General features: G+C 34.5%; 2 protein-coding genes across 2 annotated transcripts; one reads left to right on the top strand and one right to left on the bottom strand.

Annotated features, from left to right (window-relative positions):
* Positions 1-5,047: 5,047 nt before the first annotated feature.
* LOC122567604 (hydroxyacid oxidase 1) lies at positions 5,048-12,598 on the top strand. Its single transcript, XM_043726345.1, has 9 exons — positions 5,048-5,190; positions 6,101-6,245; positions 6,627-6,778; positions 10,842-11,097; positions 11,180-11,308; positions 11,381-11,513; positions 11,669-11,785; positions 11,863-11,974; positions 12,052-12,598. The coding sequence occupies exons 2-9, from the start codon at positions 6,109-6,111 to the stop codon at positions 12,117-12,119; spliced, it is 1,104 nt and encodes a 367-aa protein (XP_043582280.1). The 5' UTR covers positions 5,048-5,190; positions 6,101-6,108; the 3' UTR covers positions 12,120-12,598.
* LOC122567598 (N-acetylgalactosaminyltransferase 6-like) lies at positions 6,911-10,833 on the bottom strand. The gene is made up of 2 exons (XM_043726334.1): positions 9,914-10,833; positions 6,911-9,555 (listed from the first exon to the last, which is right to left on the bottom strand). The coding sequence occupies exons 1-2, from the start codon at positions 10,115-10,117 to the stop codon at positions 7,927-7,929; spliced, it is 1,833 nt and encodes a 610-aa protein (XP_043582269.1). The 5' UTR covers positions 10,118-10,833; the 3' UTR covers positions 6,911-7,926.
* Positions 12,599-16,353: the final 3,755 nt, after the last annotated feature.

The following is a 16,353-nucleotide window of genomic DNA, read 5'->3' as shown; positions in this document are numbered from 1 at the left end:
GTACTTTTTTTTTCTCTACTTCGTCACTCGTGCGACGAATGCCTCTCTATCGATGATAATACAGCGTGAAAAAATGAAGCGTGAAATTTCGCTAGACAAGTCTGAGGACGTTGATAATCAAGCCAGTCGGTTTCAAGCTGATTCCGCACGAAACCAAATGTAAAAGATAGTGTGTATATACTTTGTGTCCGTCAAATACACGCTTTTGTTCAATTTTTTCTTTTTTTCTTTGTTACGTCGGTAGACGCTATTATGTTCGTGTGTAAGGAAGTAAATATCTGTTTTCTTTCATTAAATTCTGCACACGATTTTTGCAATGAGATTCGTGCGGTTGTGTCTACGAAACGATACGATCTTTAATAGTAATTACAATTGTATTTAACCATATGAAAATAACGATAGAATTGTACGCGGAGAGAATTAATAATCGTGGCTGTTTGTTCGAAATGTATTCGAATTAAGAACTTTTATCGGAAGTGGATGATCGCTCGGTTCGACTAACAGCGCCGTAGAATAATTCTAATCGTTAGATTTACGAAGTATTACACGATACCACAGATAATATCGAGTAGAATATTTAATATTCACTGTCCTATATTAGGACTATAATAATGAACCTTTCGATCGAGCCACAGTCGACATGTTTCCCGATGCGCAATTACGATCGTCGCCATTGAGAAAAAAGAAAAGAAAAAAAAAATAAATAAAAGGAAGAGGAAAGGAGAAAAGGAAATTCCTTGTTAGAAATGGTCGACGATGAAACTTCGCTGGTCGTACACTGTCATCACAACTGCACAAAATTCATTGTGTCTCGTAGCGGAATATCGTTTGGTGTTTGTCGTACCGAAAACGACTGCCAGAAGAGGTTTATAAAAAGACTCCAAGTAAAAGAACTGTGTCCCTTGTGACACAGCCAGTGAATAAAGGACAACTCAGTGATATTCGCAGGACGAATATAGAACATTGCTCGCATTCCTCGAAGCCGTTTTCGTTATCTGTTTCTGTATTTATTTCAAAGAGCTGCGTTGTGCAGGCATTAACTAGTAGAACTTACTAATACGAGAATTCTATGCGGTGTAGGAAAGGAAATATAAGCTAAAAGAAAAGAGAAAAGAAAAAAAAAAGGAACGAAAAACTTTGGTCGTGTCAGACCATGAATCGATTGTCATAAAGGAAAGGGTAATAATAAATAATTATTTTCTCTGAAACGATAAAATCGTCTCGTGGACTTGCATCGACCAAAACTTTTTCTCAGTGGAAAATGAAGTTTGCTAAAGACACTACGCTATCGTCAAGAATATTCCTCGTTTCTTTGTATCAAATATATATCTTCTTTCTTCACTCGCTAAATAACATGATTTTCGCTTGCAATTGCCTACGTCATTCGTTGAGCCGCGTTTTTTCTTAATCGAGGCACAGAAACGTGGATAACGATCGACATCGTTACCACTTTCGCGCGTTATTAATTATATTCATATCGAGTCCAGATAAACCACCGTGCGGTGTGTGTGCGTGTTCGTGTGTGTGTGTATGTGTGTTCGCGCGCGCCCGTGCCCCTGAACCTATGGTGCTTCAATAGATTGTGCCTCGTCGACCTCGAGTCTTTTCCCTTTTCATTCGTTCCCAGCGTGAAACGATCGCGGATTCTTGTTGGATCATCGTTCCCTCGGTTACCAAGAATTTTCTGGGGCCGAAAAATCTGCCGACATTGAACGTTTCCTCTCGTAGAGGATCGTCGGGTTATTAATTCTACGTTCCTCGATCTTTTCGTTCGTCGGATCTTCTTAAGGAAGATCGTACTCCTCGCGTGTACGATATTGTTAGGTCTTTTCAAAGAAAAGATTGAATATATGATTTTAATATCTTCATAAGGGATCATCGTGGTCCAGGACGATCGAAATTTGACGAACCTCTCTCGGGTGTTTTTCCAAGAGAAAATCCTTCGGTAGAGGAGAATTACTCGGGAAAAATTCCCGAGATAACTTCGCGAGATATCCGAGACCTTGGGATAAAATTGAGAAATTTCTTCACTTACATATTCATTGAAGAGGGAGAAATATTTATTGAATGAAGCTTATCACGAGAATACCGTATCACAAGATTTGTTATCTGAATAATCGACGGATGTCTACCTTTAGGCGTCCACGAAGCAACTCGAAATGAAACTAACACTTGCTTCGTAATCGGACACCAAATACATATATTGACGTTCAAACGAAAGTAATACCAAAAAGTGGTAAAAAGAAACAATAGAGTATGATATTCTTAATTTGTCGCGTGTATGTGATTTTTGGGCCGATCGATGGACAAATTGAAAGAAAACGAAAGAGAGATACACAGTGAAAAGCACGATGAGACAGAAAACGTAACCGAGTGAAAAACACGCTCTATAAGAGTGGCTAAAAACCGAAGATAAACGCTCACGTCGTTTTGTGACATTATTCGTTTTTCAAATAGGCGCATTTACGTAAGCATTTTACTTACTCGAACGTTAATCGCAAATCGAGCCAACCGAGTCTGCGATCCTAAGAAAATACGAAAGATAAAGAGAGACAAAGGAAAAGATATCGACGTGCCCTTCTCTATATATATATATATATATAAACATATTTATGGTCTCTCGCAGACTTTCATTAATACAAATATTAATTAAGATTATATATATATATATATTATATTATATATATATATATATTCTAGATTTAACCGTGCATGATCGATCGTTTTCATACGGGGGGTCGCAGACGACGGTTCGCCACACGATCCACGGGGCCGTCGATTTCTCGATCGAACGACAAACTCACCTCGTGCGTGATCGGCGTGAAAAGCTTCGCCGCCCCTGAGAATCTTCTGTGTATTATTTCTAACAGAATGTAATAAAGTATGGTTGAAAAAGAGGAATAACACCAGCTTAATCGACCTTCTTCGTTTCCATCTCCATCCTTTCTGTTTCACTGTGATCGAAAAAATTTAAAAACAAATTTATCTTAATACATAATTGATACTTGACGTCAAAATCTTTAGCGCTTCTGAGAATCTTTTGCGTATTACTTCTAATACAATATGTATAATAAATAGATGTCAGCTATTTGTATACTTACAGAAAATTTCATAGTGCGAAGTTAGTAACTCAGAAAAATAAAAATGTATTCCAAATTCATGAAAAAGGAAAGTGTACATATAGGAAACTCTGTACGTGCCATTTCTTAGTTGTAAAGAAAACTCAATGTTTCATTTATTTAAATAGATGGTATAGACAAACGCCAAGAAACAATTATTATTATTAGCTGACACTTATATCTCTCTTTACACTACAGAGGCGACGTTGGACGTGCTACTGACACCATCTTCTAGCATTATTGATAACTATTTAGAGAGGCTAATTGCGCTTAAATGCTATACTATGGTATGGTATGTTAGAACATTCTTCAATGAGAAAAAGAAAATTCTTCAGTTTTACCATTCACGGTGTTTTCTGCAAGTACTCTTCGATTATTGTTGACTGCAGTATCGAGTGAAAGAAATCTCGGGCCAAAAATTCCATAGGAGTATAAATCTACATAAACACTCGTAATCTAGCGACGAAATACCGTTTAAAGAGAAGAATTTAATTGACTCGTCTGTTGTTTTTTGTATCCCCTTTGTTTCATTGCAATCGACAAAGTTTGAAGTTCACTTGTCTCAATTTCGACTATCAAATTTTTTTGCCATTATGTTGCAAAACAAGAAAAAATGTTGTCTTGCATAAATACCGATAGACACGAGTTACGATTACTTTTGCTCGTGTAAGATATGTATTTGTTAAAGATATTCGTAACTGAAAAACTATTTGGCAAGCGTTGCATAAGTGTTTTTATCGACATGGAACATTTTTTACCCGTTGTCCCTGAAATTTTGTCCTTTCAACAGACTTCAAAGTTTCAAGTTGTGTAAGTTAGATAATCATGGGATTGACTGATAAGTATGTAATTATTATATACTATCGGTATCAAATAATGAATCACAGATATTTCCCATTCGGTTCCGATCATTTAACAATGTGACGCCTCATTCATTAGCACAAGAAAATTTCGTTTAATCGCGTGATAATGAAAATCTAACGTAAAACCTCTTGTACATACATGCATATGATACATACATGCATGATTACGATATAAGAGGTGGAATAAAGTTCGACGATGAATGATCGATATTAATATCGACCGATTTATCGCTGATCTCTCGTGTTAAATAAATTTTCGAGACCTACAAAGAAACTACGTTGTATTGATTTGTCAATCGTAATTTCTTGTAACATATTAACGAAACGCTAAGTCTGAAATCTTCTATAATATACACTATTAGTCAGAAATTTTAAGATACTTACCTTGTACGTGCATTTGTATCACGTATTTGTAGCATATGTATTCGGTATCAACCGAATGTTTGTCGTAGCTTTCATTTTTAATTACTTCGTAATAAGCATACTATTTCATCCGCGTGATATGTGCCTTATGACATAATATATGAGATAAAATAAAATTTGTTAGATTTGTCAAATAGATATAACGAGTCTATATATGTGCTAATATTTATGGTCGATAGCGCGTATATATGTTCCGCCATATAACTAAAATAAAATTTTCTTGGATAACTATTTACAAGAATAGCAACAGCAATAAATTATTATCGCTCGATGATCATAAGTGATCGTAAAAGTGAATTGGAATAGAAATAGAACAGAATTTAAGTCGAAGCGAGGGGCACATTACATATAACGGGTATCGTTATGTTCATTAATTATATCAATAATTGTTAATTACATACCAGTGTTGATTTCAAAATACAGCGGGCGATTCATCTTCCGCCTCTCAGGACAACACACGCGTCTTTCACTAACTCTGCAAAGATAAACGGTTTCTGGATAAAGCAAATAATTTTATCTGTAATACTAGTGGACACGCTACCTCTCCAGAGGTTATCTTGGCAATAAGAGTTATCGTGGAGACTATGGAAGTCATTTAATCATACGTTTTCCTTGCTGGGAAATCGACCGAATCACTGAGTGATCCGCTGCAAAATAGAAATTGATCTATCGTGCATAAATTGCGCGGCGCTCTTCCGATTCGGGCAGTTTCTTCGTATCTCTGGGTTCGCGCGAGTGTCACGTTAATAGTTCGTTAGAAATCAGTACTTTTAACGTACAAAACGGTAATTTGTTTGAAGTCTTGTAAATTATATGTACAGAGTGCGCATTTTTCTGCAAATTTATATTTTTATCGACGCCATATAGATAAATAGAAGTAAAATAGAGATTCGTTTTACTTAAAATTGAAAATTAATTAAAATGAATGAACTGATTGAAGATTAATTAATTACAAATTATAACGGGTATTTAACTAAGTATCATATATTTTTGTATAAGAGTGCACTATCGCACTTTAAAATTTCCTGTATACGCATGAAAATTCGTACTCTATACGTGTGTACGGTGAATTACAGTAGCTCACGAAAATATTCAAACGTTTATAGAAATTTCCTGTGAATATATTACATGCGAAATGAAAATATTACATGTGTTTCGAAACATTTTGAAATTGTTTGAATACTGTAATGAGATTCAACCATCATAAGTATATTGTTAAAATTTGAAACAAATTGAGAAATGTACATACAGAAGCCACGAAGTATTTAGTGCAAATATGTATTTCGCAGAGATCATCAAAGTACTTAAACGATCAATTATTCGTTATATTAATAATTCATTAATAATCGCCACCATTGCGATAATAAAATCAATAATAATTCAGTGAGACCACCTTTATCTTATAACGACTTATGATATTTTTTACTGAATATATGTTTGCAATGAATAACCTGTAACTTCTATGTATATTTTTAGATTAGTTTCATAATTTTCCAAGGTACGGTATTAATAAAATTCCAAAATGTCTTATTAATGTCTAATTAAATGTCTTATTTAATTTACAATACACATATATACAATATATACACAAAAGTGGCAAGAGTTTAAATATTTCCGGGAGTCATTGTATATTGTAAATTATATTGAACATACCGGACTTGTTAAATGCAAAATTAATTTCGCATTCGGTTTTAGAAGACACCATGGCTCAAAAAATGATCTGTATTGAGGACTTCGAGAAATATGCTAGCACGCATTTAACACCTTCTGTCAGAGATTATTACAATTCTGGGGCGGGCGAGCAGTTCAGTTTACAGCTAAATAAGGATGCTTTCAAAAGGTATTTAAAAAATAATAGTTTATCGTTAAAAGTAAAGTTAAATGCGAAACAGTTAACTTATATTACTATTAAGACTGTATAATAAGGAATGATTATAAAATCGAAACTCTTTCGTCATTCTACTCTTTTCAGTCTTGATATTGTTCGTATAATTCTCGGACATTTTCTGTAAAAATTTAAAGATCCTTTATTTTATGAAACATCTAATATAACTAATTGAACAGTGAAATTAAACAATGAATTAAACAATGAAAATTTCTAAATTCACTATAAAATTAATCTAAATTACCAATTGCTCGACCAAAATAATATGAATTGAAAACTCTTAGATCTAATCTATTCTCTAATCTTCTTAATTAAAAAAATTGTAACATTTTACAGATACAGGATAAGACCAAGATTTCTAAGAAATGTTGCCAAGAGGGACTTAAGCACCAAGATTCTAGGTGAACAAATCTCGATGCCATTGGGAGTAGCACCAGCAGCTATGCAACGTATGGCGCATCCTGAGGGTGAATGTGCAAATGCAAGAGGTAAATATTACATTTTAATATTAATTATGATAACATCCCACTGTGAGTTTCCCTATTTTTCTTGGTTTTTACATGATCTCAGGATCTTATATGGATACGTATATTTAATCTCTAAATACCAAAACACATTCATTATATAACATATACAGATTCAGTAAAAATGTTTATTAACTTATGCAAATATTTTACAAAAATAGTTGCAATCACAAATACGTATTGGGTTTGGTTAGTCAGCGACGATCACGTTCGAACTTTTCATGTTTGTAAAATGTTACAACGCAGAGCACGGTAAAATAGAATAAACAAGTACATGATCTCCTATAAAATAGATAATTCCTTTGTTTGTTTTAATTTATTCGAGTTTGTACAGAAATTAAATTGTTGTCTTTTCATTATTTAGGTACAAATATATATAATAAATCGCATTAGACTGTATAAAAAGTTAAATGCTCGGTAATTAATTATATATGCAATAAGATGATATGTTTGCAAGCATTGTCACTTGTTTAAAAAAGTCACTTATTATTGCTTAGCCGTGTTTCGATTGTAGAATTTTTTATTTCATAATTGTACAAGAAACAATTTATTCGTCTGCCGGTTCGGTCGTACATTATAAGAGTATATTCTATTTCAGTCGAAAGAACTTAATTAACTCCTTGGAAAATTTGGCAATAAAGAAATTTTTTCTGTCGATCAGTCCGTTTGTAACCCTTAAATACATACTGTATTAATAAAAAATAATTCATAATAGATAAAAATTGAGCTTTGAAGCGAAGTTACTTTATAAAATAATCATTATAATTATGAGATATACTCGTATATATTCTAAATGCAGCTATATGTTTAAGGCACAACAGAGGGTTCGTACAATATTTACAGTGATAGAAATGCGTCAAAAAATGCGTTACCATGGAAATACTGTAAGGACTGCTTTTAAAAAAAAGAGTAATATCATTATCGTGTTATATTATATAAATAAAGCTTGCAAATTAAAAATTCGTATTTTGATGGATACAAACCGAACTCAAATATTACGATTTTAGATGACTAGTTAATAAAAATGGAACATAAGTTTATGTACATATACATATAATTAAACATCAGACGCTTAGAGACTAAGAAAGTTACGGCAATAAAAGGCAGAGGAATTAATGTCGTTTGGGTCCCACGTTATCCCAGTTATTAATAGCTTTCATATTTACTTTCTCGATTCTCCACTTTTGCGTAGCAGAAGACGAATCACATTTCGCTGCAAAGACTTTTTTGCTTGCTGGATCCGTGTCTAAGCACCTCGACGTATAACCGTGCATCAGCCATTGTTTTTCAACGTTGTAACGCCATAATTGATTTCCTTGGCCTCCGTGGCAAGGATACAAAGTGACTGGAGCCTTTGCACCTCCTCTAGAGACATCCAAACATTCTGTACGATCCTTTGGCCTAATGTCTTTATGCCAAGTCAGTTTGAATTCTTGTTCTCCTATAATTTTGGGATTATCCTTTATGCAGGTATCAACTACAACAAGTTCGTCCTTTTTTCGCTTTTTTGAGTCTAGGCACAGTTCTGGCACACCCATATTACGAATTTCTCCAGATGCAAAGTCGTCAGGCTCGATAGGAGGGTACACATCGACAAGATCGAAAGCTATGTTTTCCATGAACCATTTGAATGGTTTACAATGTAATCTAGCTCTCAAATCTCTTTGCTCTTTTAAGTTTCCAGGATTCAACGATCTTAAATGCGGACGTCTTGTATAGATATATTCTGCATATTCATCCATCCATACTTCTGCTACTCTCTTATAGTTCTTTCCCAAAAAGTCTCCCTTTCCTGGATTAGGGAAAGGTGGGAACTTTCTATAAATATGACCTACTCTTGAACAAGGGGCATCGTACATTTGACCTCCACATTGCCATATCTTAAACGATAGCTCATACTGTTCACCTCCCCATATATCTAATTCTGGATCATATCCACCTAGTTCCCAAAAGAATTTTGCACTAATGGCAAACAGGCCACCTGCCATTACTGGACTTTTAAATGGCTCTGTTGGGTTTTGAAGATCTTCAGGTAGCAATGGCAATCGTTTGTAATACAATTCCCAATCAAAAGCTCCTCTTGCACCCTCATCTTGAGCTCTGTATTCGAATGTCTCATAAGCTATCACATCAATAAAAGGACACACACAAGTTTTGTAATCTTGTGCAATGGGTTCTAGCAATGGTGGTAACCAATTGATATTTGCTTCACTATGAGAATCCAAAAATACAAGTACTTTTGCTTTTGCAATCTTTGCTCCAGCTAAACGACCTTTAATTAAACCAGAACGCTGCTCTAATCTTACAATTTTCACTTTTGTCAAGTGCTCGGTTATATAATCCTCTAAAGGCTTTTTCAATTCTGCCTTGGTACTAGCATCATCTACCAATATTATTTCCTTGAGGAGAGATGCTGGTGAACGATTAATCACACTCCAACAAGTTCGCATTAGAGTGCTAAAGTGTTCATTATGGAAGGAAACTATCACAGAAACTGAATCAAGATTTCTTAAATATTTCTTCTTCTTACAGTCTGGATGCCTAATGTCAGGTACTGATCGATTCATTGAGATCTCATCGCTGAGCGCAGCATTAAAACCATTTACCTGATACAACTTTTCCTTCAATGCATCGAGAGATGGTGATAGAAATGCTGGCTTTCCATGTTCACCTATACCGGTTCTTTTCCTGTCTTCTTCAATTGTCTTATAATCATGCCAGTCTATCTTTTCATCCAAGTCCTGTTAAAAATTTTATTCAAACATTATATTGTGGAACTAAATTCCATCTCTAGACTAGAACTACCAGACTAATCGAAATAGCCTTTTTCATAGAAATTTTATGAATTTACAACTGTATATTTCCTGTGATATTTGTTTGTTTCCTTGCATTATATATCTTTCAAATTGATTTCTTTGATACACAAACCTTATACTTTAATCATTGGTAGTTCTAACATTAATATAAAATAATATGATTTGCATTGGGGTTCACGAAAGTGATGTACGCTACTGCGTGGAATGCAGAAGGCTAAGCTATTGCTAAACCTGTTTTACTTGCATCAGCCTTGCCAATAATGAGTAGGTCTTTAACCCATACCTGATAAAAATGGTTGAGATTCTGCCTAGAATCGACGAAATTTTTCTGACTGTCACCTTCGATGCCCACCAATGCGGTAACTGGTGTCACGATTTCATGGTTAGGTGACGTTCGTACATAGCGGAATATGACGACGGTTAGGAACACGGTGAGAACCGCCAGAAGGAAGAACTTTATCAGGCTCACAACATTTCTTCTCATCATCGTGATACACTCATGTCGTGTGATGACACTTGTGAAATCCCGCTGCCAGCCACTGGCTTCGTGAATTATCTACACGAAACTAACCTCATGTGTATGCAATTACTTACAGCTTATCAGCTGCTATCTTCGATGTGAGATGTTAGTGTTGGATAAATTTTTGTGATAAAACACATGGAGTAGACACGGTTGCCACGCGTCGACTGAGGATCGATCCTTCAGGATCGATGCAGTTCTCGATGACCGAATGCATTCGATATATTTGAAAACATACATCCTGCAGTAGATTGCTCATTTATATCTCTAACATGTTGATTGTCACGCGAATTTTCGAATCACACTGAAATATATAACATTTTATTTTATCTAACTATATCGTGTTTACGAATTTTTTCTCTGATAACTCATTCAAATTGAAAAAGAACATTTTAGTCTGTAAAATTTATCTTATCTTAATCATTTAAAAGATTTTTGTAATATAGGTCACCGATGACCATCATGAGGCCAACGTATTAACGTCACTTGTTTGATATTAAAATTGTAACACTCTCATAAGCATAATTTAATCTTAGTGAAAAGCGCAAAAATTTCAATAGGAAACACGCTAGATATAACATATGTTTATTCTAATAAAATTGCAAGAAATTTAATTTAAATGTAATTTAAAAGTTTTTCGAATTGCGTAAGTGCGAGAGAAATGAAACCGAATTAAAATGTTAATTTTTAGCTGCCCAGGAAGCAGGTACGATCTACATACTCTCAACGATATCAACAAGTAGTATCGAGGAAGTCGCAGAAGCTGCGCCAAAGGCAATAAAGTGGTTCCAACTGTATATATACAATGACCGTAATGTTACTCTAAATTTAGTTTCGCGAGCAGAGCGCGCTGGTTTTAAAGCTCTCGTCCTTACTGTCGATGCACCGCTATTCGGTGATAGACGCGCTGACATTAGGAACAAATTTTCTCTTCCAACTCATCTGAGGTATTTATTATACCATACCATAATAAGATTTTAACATATATAAAATATAATTGTACAATAAAATATGAAAATATATTTTCAGATTAGGAAATTTTGAGGGAGAGTTATCCAGTAAAATAAACAATGCCAAGAGTGGCTCTGGTTTGAGCGAATACGTTATGAACTTGTTTGATGCTTCCTTGACCTGGGAAGACATCAAATGGCTGAAAAGGTTGTTAGGAAGTTTGATGATTTTGCAATTGTAAAAGTTAGGAGACGTACTAATTCAATTTATTCCCCGCAGTATTACAAAGCTGCCGATCGTTTTAAAGGGAGTTCTTACCCCACAAGATGCACTGTTAGCCATCGAAAGTGGAGTATCAGGAATCATCGTTTCAAATCACGGCGCCCGTCAAGTTGACACTCTTCCAGCAACGGTTTGTTATTTATTTTTTTATAAAGTGTATCTTTTGACGTTGTATTATAATATTGTAGAATTATAAATAAAATCGTGAAGTATAAAATAAAATGTTTAAAGATAACGATAGTTAATAATAATACTGAAATAATAAAAATAACGTATGATTTGTAGATTGAGGCATTGTCAGAAATAGCGGAAGCTGTAAACGGCAGAATAGAGATCTATATGGATGGAGGTGTGAGACAGGGAATTGATGTTTTCAAGGCACTTGCTCTGGGTGCTAAAATGGTAACTATATATCAAAGTGCAATATAAGTCATGTAAATCATATAATTGCTAAATTCTCATTTTTGCATGATTTGTAGGTTTTTGTTGCCCGACCTATGCTGTGGGGTCTGTCTTACGGCGGTGAGGAAGGTGCAAGGGCAGTTCTTGAAGTCTTCAGGAAAGAAATTGATGTTACATTTGCGTTGACAGGTACGATTAAAGCCACTTTCATGAAATTTCAATACTATTATGGACAATTTTATAAATATTTGGAAATCAATTTGCAGGCTGTGCTACTGTCCAAGACGTTAAGAAAGACATGGTTCAACACGAATCTTACTACAGCCATTTATAGTAGAAAGGCACGTCGTAAAATTGATTTACAATAGAATCCCAGTTATCGAAAGTTTGTTTAGTCGAATTCGAAGGAGGAATTAGTGGATTTCTATTATTCGACTGATTACTATCCGATACGTCTTGTACCGTATCGTATAAATGAATTTTTACTGTAATTATAATAAATTGATTTAAAGATCATGTTGATTTCGATGGACGTGACATTTAAGATTATCATAAGATTAGGCTTAAAGATAACTTGAGGAACAGTTTAGATTATACGATATGTTTAATAACGAGTACAACAGTAACTTCAAGAATATTTTAAAAGCATTAGGATATTATCACATTCATAATAATAAATATGTTTTAGGTTGATTGATTTTTCTTTTAAGTGAATAATGTACGATACAAGATAATAACAATGTACAATAAAAGACAAAAATATAAATGTATGTATATTAATGAAAGAATAACAGTAGAATTTTTTCTTCACAATATCTGCGTTTTATTGAATATCTCTTGTATATTCATCTGTGTATACATATATGCGTGTGTGCGGCACACATATCACAATTCACGAAGCGTACGTACGCGCACACGCATTCAAAGGTGATCCGCAGCTCCTTTGCAAACGGAACAAGATTGACTATTTTGACGTCGATATTATATATATAACGCACGAAACATGCAACAAAGTACTTGCATCGCTCTCTGTTCAATTCGCAAAATACTCTCTTTTTTTTATTGCATCTCTTTCTTTTTCTTAATCCATACCACATCGCATACCGGGAGAGGCAAATTCTCTTGGCAAAAAAATAAATCTCCCTTTATCTTTCCGGTATTTCCTATCTCGGTTTAGTAACTCTGGTGCCATCATTACACTTGTGATTCTTTTGTTTTTTGTAATTTTTTTTTTTGTTTACTCACAGCTTTACAACGTTACAATTAATCGTTACTCGTATGTATATATTTATAATTTATGTATATATTTATAATATATATGTATATGTATATTTATGTATATATGTATAGTGGCCTCGTTCGCTACAGGTTTTTCTGTTTGCTGAGTATGCACGCTGCGACGCTAAACTTTTACTTTATGTATTAGTATGTATACGCAATGTACACGTGTTTGATAGTATATATACACACATGCACGCCTCCTGCCTGTGTACTGTATATATATACGTTATATACATGCATACACACGAACATTCGCCTTTCTTCACCGTTTTTGTTTCTACAAGCGGTTTCTTGAACAGAGGGGACACGTTTGCGATTACATACGTATTTTAGGATATAGATGAACGATTTTATAAAAATATAACAACGTTCGACAATTATCGTTATCTTTATGATAATCATTATCTTTCAGATAGGAACGGAATTTTTAAAAATGATCACTGTTCCTCAAACAAAGTTCACTGGATAGAAAATAAAATTCGCTAATCTGTCTCGTGGTATATTTCAATTAACGATTCACACGCGATAAGATCTATTCTTTTATAAATCGACATCTCGCAAACATGCATCCTCCGTCTTCTTTTTTTCTTTCATCTCCTTCGATCAATCTTACATTATTTGACGATATCAATCCCGCATACACGGTATACAATTGGCTAATATACGATTACTATAGACACACAGTGTGTTTGTTTGTAAATTTTTAGCGGTATATGTTACTGCTCGTGAGAACCTCGTGAAGAATGATCGCTCGAATTCTTGTCGAATGGCGTCTCTCAAGGAATCCAGACGCGGCGGAGAAACTTACTTTCACGATAAAGTGGCGATTTAGGCGACAGTACATTAGTAAGTTAGTGTAAAATTTATTGGTCCAGAGAGTTATGTGTGTTTCGAGAGGGCCTTCGTCTCCCCTATCGCTCCGATCCTTTCTTTCTCTTTCTTCTTTTTCTTTTTCTTTTGATTTCGCGATTTCTTGGCTCTCGACCGTTCTCCCCTCGAGTAACGGCTCGAAACTGGAAACATGAAACATCTTTTAAACCAGGAGAGAATATGTTTTATTTCCTTTCGATACTCTTAAGCTTCTCGAAAGCTTTTTCAACTGTCAGTGACAGACCGGATGATTTTTATTCTTCTCTTTTTTTTCGCTTTTCTTTCTTGGTAACCGAACTTGATGGAACAATGTGGTTGCTCTGACGTGACTGATATATTTTTTCTTTTCAGCCTCTCCATGCAAAAATTCGGTGATTAGAGAATAACGTCATTGCTCGATATCTTGAACGAAAATGTATCAAGTACAAAGAAACAACGTCCCTTTTTATTTCTGTTGTCTTTTTCTATCTCGATCGGTCGGATAACGGTTATTCGGATCGATGAAAACGATCCGACAACCGAACCGTCGACCGATCGATCGGAAGGACAATTTCCCTCTGGAGAAATCGCGGGGATGAATGGTTCTTCGATTCGGTGACGAAGCGCGACAGTGTAAAAATGTTTTTAGAATATCTTTTGCGCAGTTTACACGGAGGAAATTCGAGTCTTATACGTATATCGTGTTTGCGAGTGAGACACATGGTACAATTACTGCTTGGTGTGATTTGCTCATGGGTCGTGCGATTTTTTTTTTAATCTACCTTAACCGAAAATACGGAAAAAGAGAGAAAAAGAATATATTAGAAATGTAGAACGTTTTTCAAATTATACGAATGATACATAAGCTGCTCAAATGCCATGATGATCAATACCATAAAATAAGAAAAAACATTGCAACTTTGATCTCTAGAGGTTATTTTTTAAAATTGTTTTTTAAAATTCACCTTAAATATCTTAGACTTATTTATCTGCCATCTTTCTCGTTTGTTTCTTTTTTTTTTTTTTTAATTGAACAATAATCACATGTGCGATATATGCAAGCAAAGCAATCGAGAATTTCGCAATTGACCAGCTTGGCCTATAAGCGGCTTATAGTATAACGCTTAAGTATAATGAAATGATAATAAAAAAAAAGAAAAGAATTAATGAAATATACGATCTATAATGAAATTTCCTCGTCATCGTATGATAGTATCTTCAAGTATTCTGAAAGAGGATATATAATCGCAATTATAAGATACAGCGTAATTTACGACATTATTAATTAGCCGACGATTTTTCGTTGAAAAACGATAAAAAAGAAAAAACGCCCGATAACGTGTCTTTCACAAAACGAAATTTTTCTCGTTCTTAAAATTCTAAGAACGAATTCTTATGAATTCTTGCTAAAGCTGAAGATAGCGTCGCCGATTCTGCTATCGCGATATAGTAACAAAACAGAACACTTATCTTGTAGTTAATTTCGTTGGATTACAAGACCTTGAATATGTAGTCAGAAATTACTAAAATTTCTCAGTGATTCGGAAAATATTCGGAACGTGTACACCGAGTTATCAGCGAGAATGGCAAATAAATAGCAACGTATTAAACTTTCCGTAACGTAAGCCGTATATCACAGTGTCCTGTTTATGTGCACGTGTATTTAACGTGTAAATATATAAGCTCAATATATTGATTAGAAAGATAAGCGATCTTCTCGATTTTAATCTACATTTATACGAAGAATCGATCGACTACTTTTAATTTCGTCGTAAATCATGTCGAACCATGAGTATTTAACTAATTAAAAACCGGCGTTAAATTCAATCGTGATAGACGCAAGATAAGAACAACTCTTTGTGTTTCTCTCTATGAATTTTCGTTTCTGTTTGCTGTCTACATGTATAAAACAGACTACGGTTCAAGGACATAGCGTGAAGATCCGATTCTCTCTGACGATCAATAATATTTGATTAGAATCGGATTAGAAAAAATTACCAATTCTTACAATTAGTTGTGAAATTATCAAAGTGTTATTGATATTCCTCCGATTCCTCTTACGTTTGAGCTTTTTATCGCAATCTCTGTCTTCTTTTTTATTATAATTTTTTCTTTTTTCGCCCTTCTTCAAAGTCTTCCGAGTCTTCAAAGTTTCTTCACGCTACGCCATCCTGGAGGGGCGGGATCGTACCTCGGTAACGATCGTTAACAACGACGACAACAATATCTAACTAAACATCGAAGAACATCGAATTGTTGTTTTACGATTTATATATTTTTTTTCTTTTTTTGTTTCTTTTCCATTTTGTTAATGCGTGTTCAATCCCTGCGGTCAGTCTGAATCTAATTGACAACGTGTATACCAAGAAAAGTCCTTTTTCCTTTCTAACAGAAATTGTTGCCCTAATCCACCATCTTGCATCTGCTCATTCATTCTT

This window comes from Bombus pyrosoma, linkage group LG5 (assembly GCF_014825855.1).
Source record: "Bombus pyrosoma isolate SC7728 linkage group LG5, ASM1482585v1, whole genome shotgun sequence".
In the NCBI taxonomy this organism is placed as follows: Eukaryota; Metazoa; Arthropoda; class Insecta; order Hymenoptera; family Apidae; genus Bombus; species Bombus pyrosoma.
This window is presented reverse-complemented; position numbering and strand designations above follow the sequence as displayed.

Coding starts and splice junctions, on each gene's coding strand:
- LOC122567604 (XM_043726345.1), top strand. CDS start 6,109: ATGGCTCAAAAAATGATCTGTATTGAGGACTTCGAGAAATATGCTAGC. Junction 11,514..11,668: donor TTGACACTCTTCCAGCAACG/GTTTGTTATTTA, acceptor TATGATTTGTAG/ATTGAGGCATTGTCAGAAAT. Junction 11,975..12,051: donor TGTTACATTTGCGTTGACAG/GTACGATTAAAG, acceptor ATCAATTTGCAG/GCTGTGCTACTGTCCAAGAC.
- LOC122567598 (XM_043726334.1), bottom strand. CDS start 10,117: ATGATGAGAAGAAATGTTGTGAGCCTGATAAAGTTCTTCCTTCTGGCG. Junction 9,556..9,913: donor ATCTCAACCATTTTTATCAG/GTATGGGTTAAA, acceptor AATTTTTAACAG/GACTTGGATGAAAAGATAGA.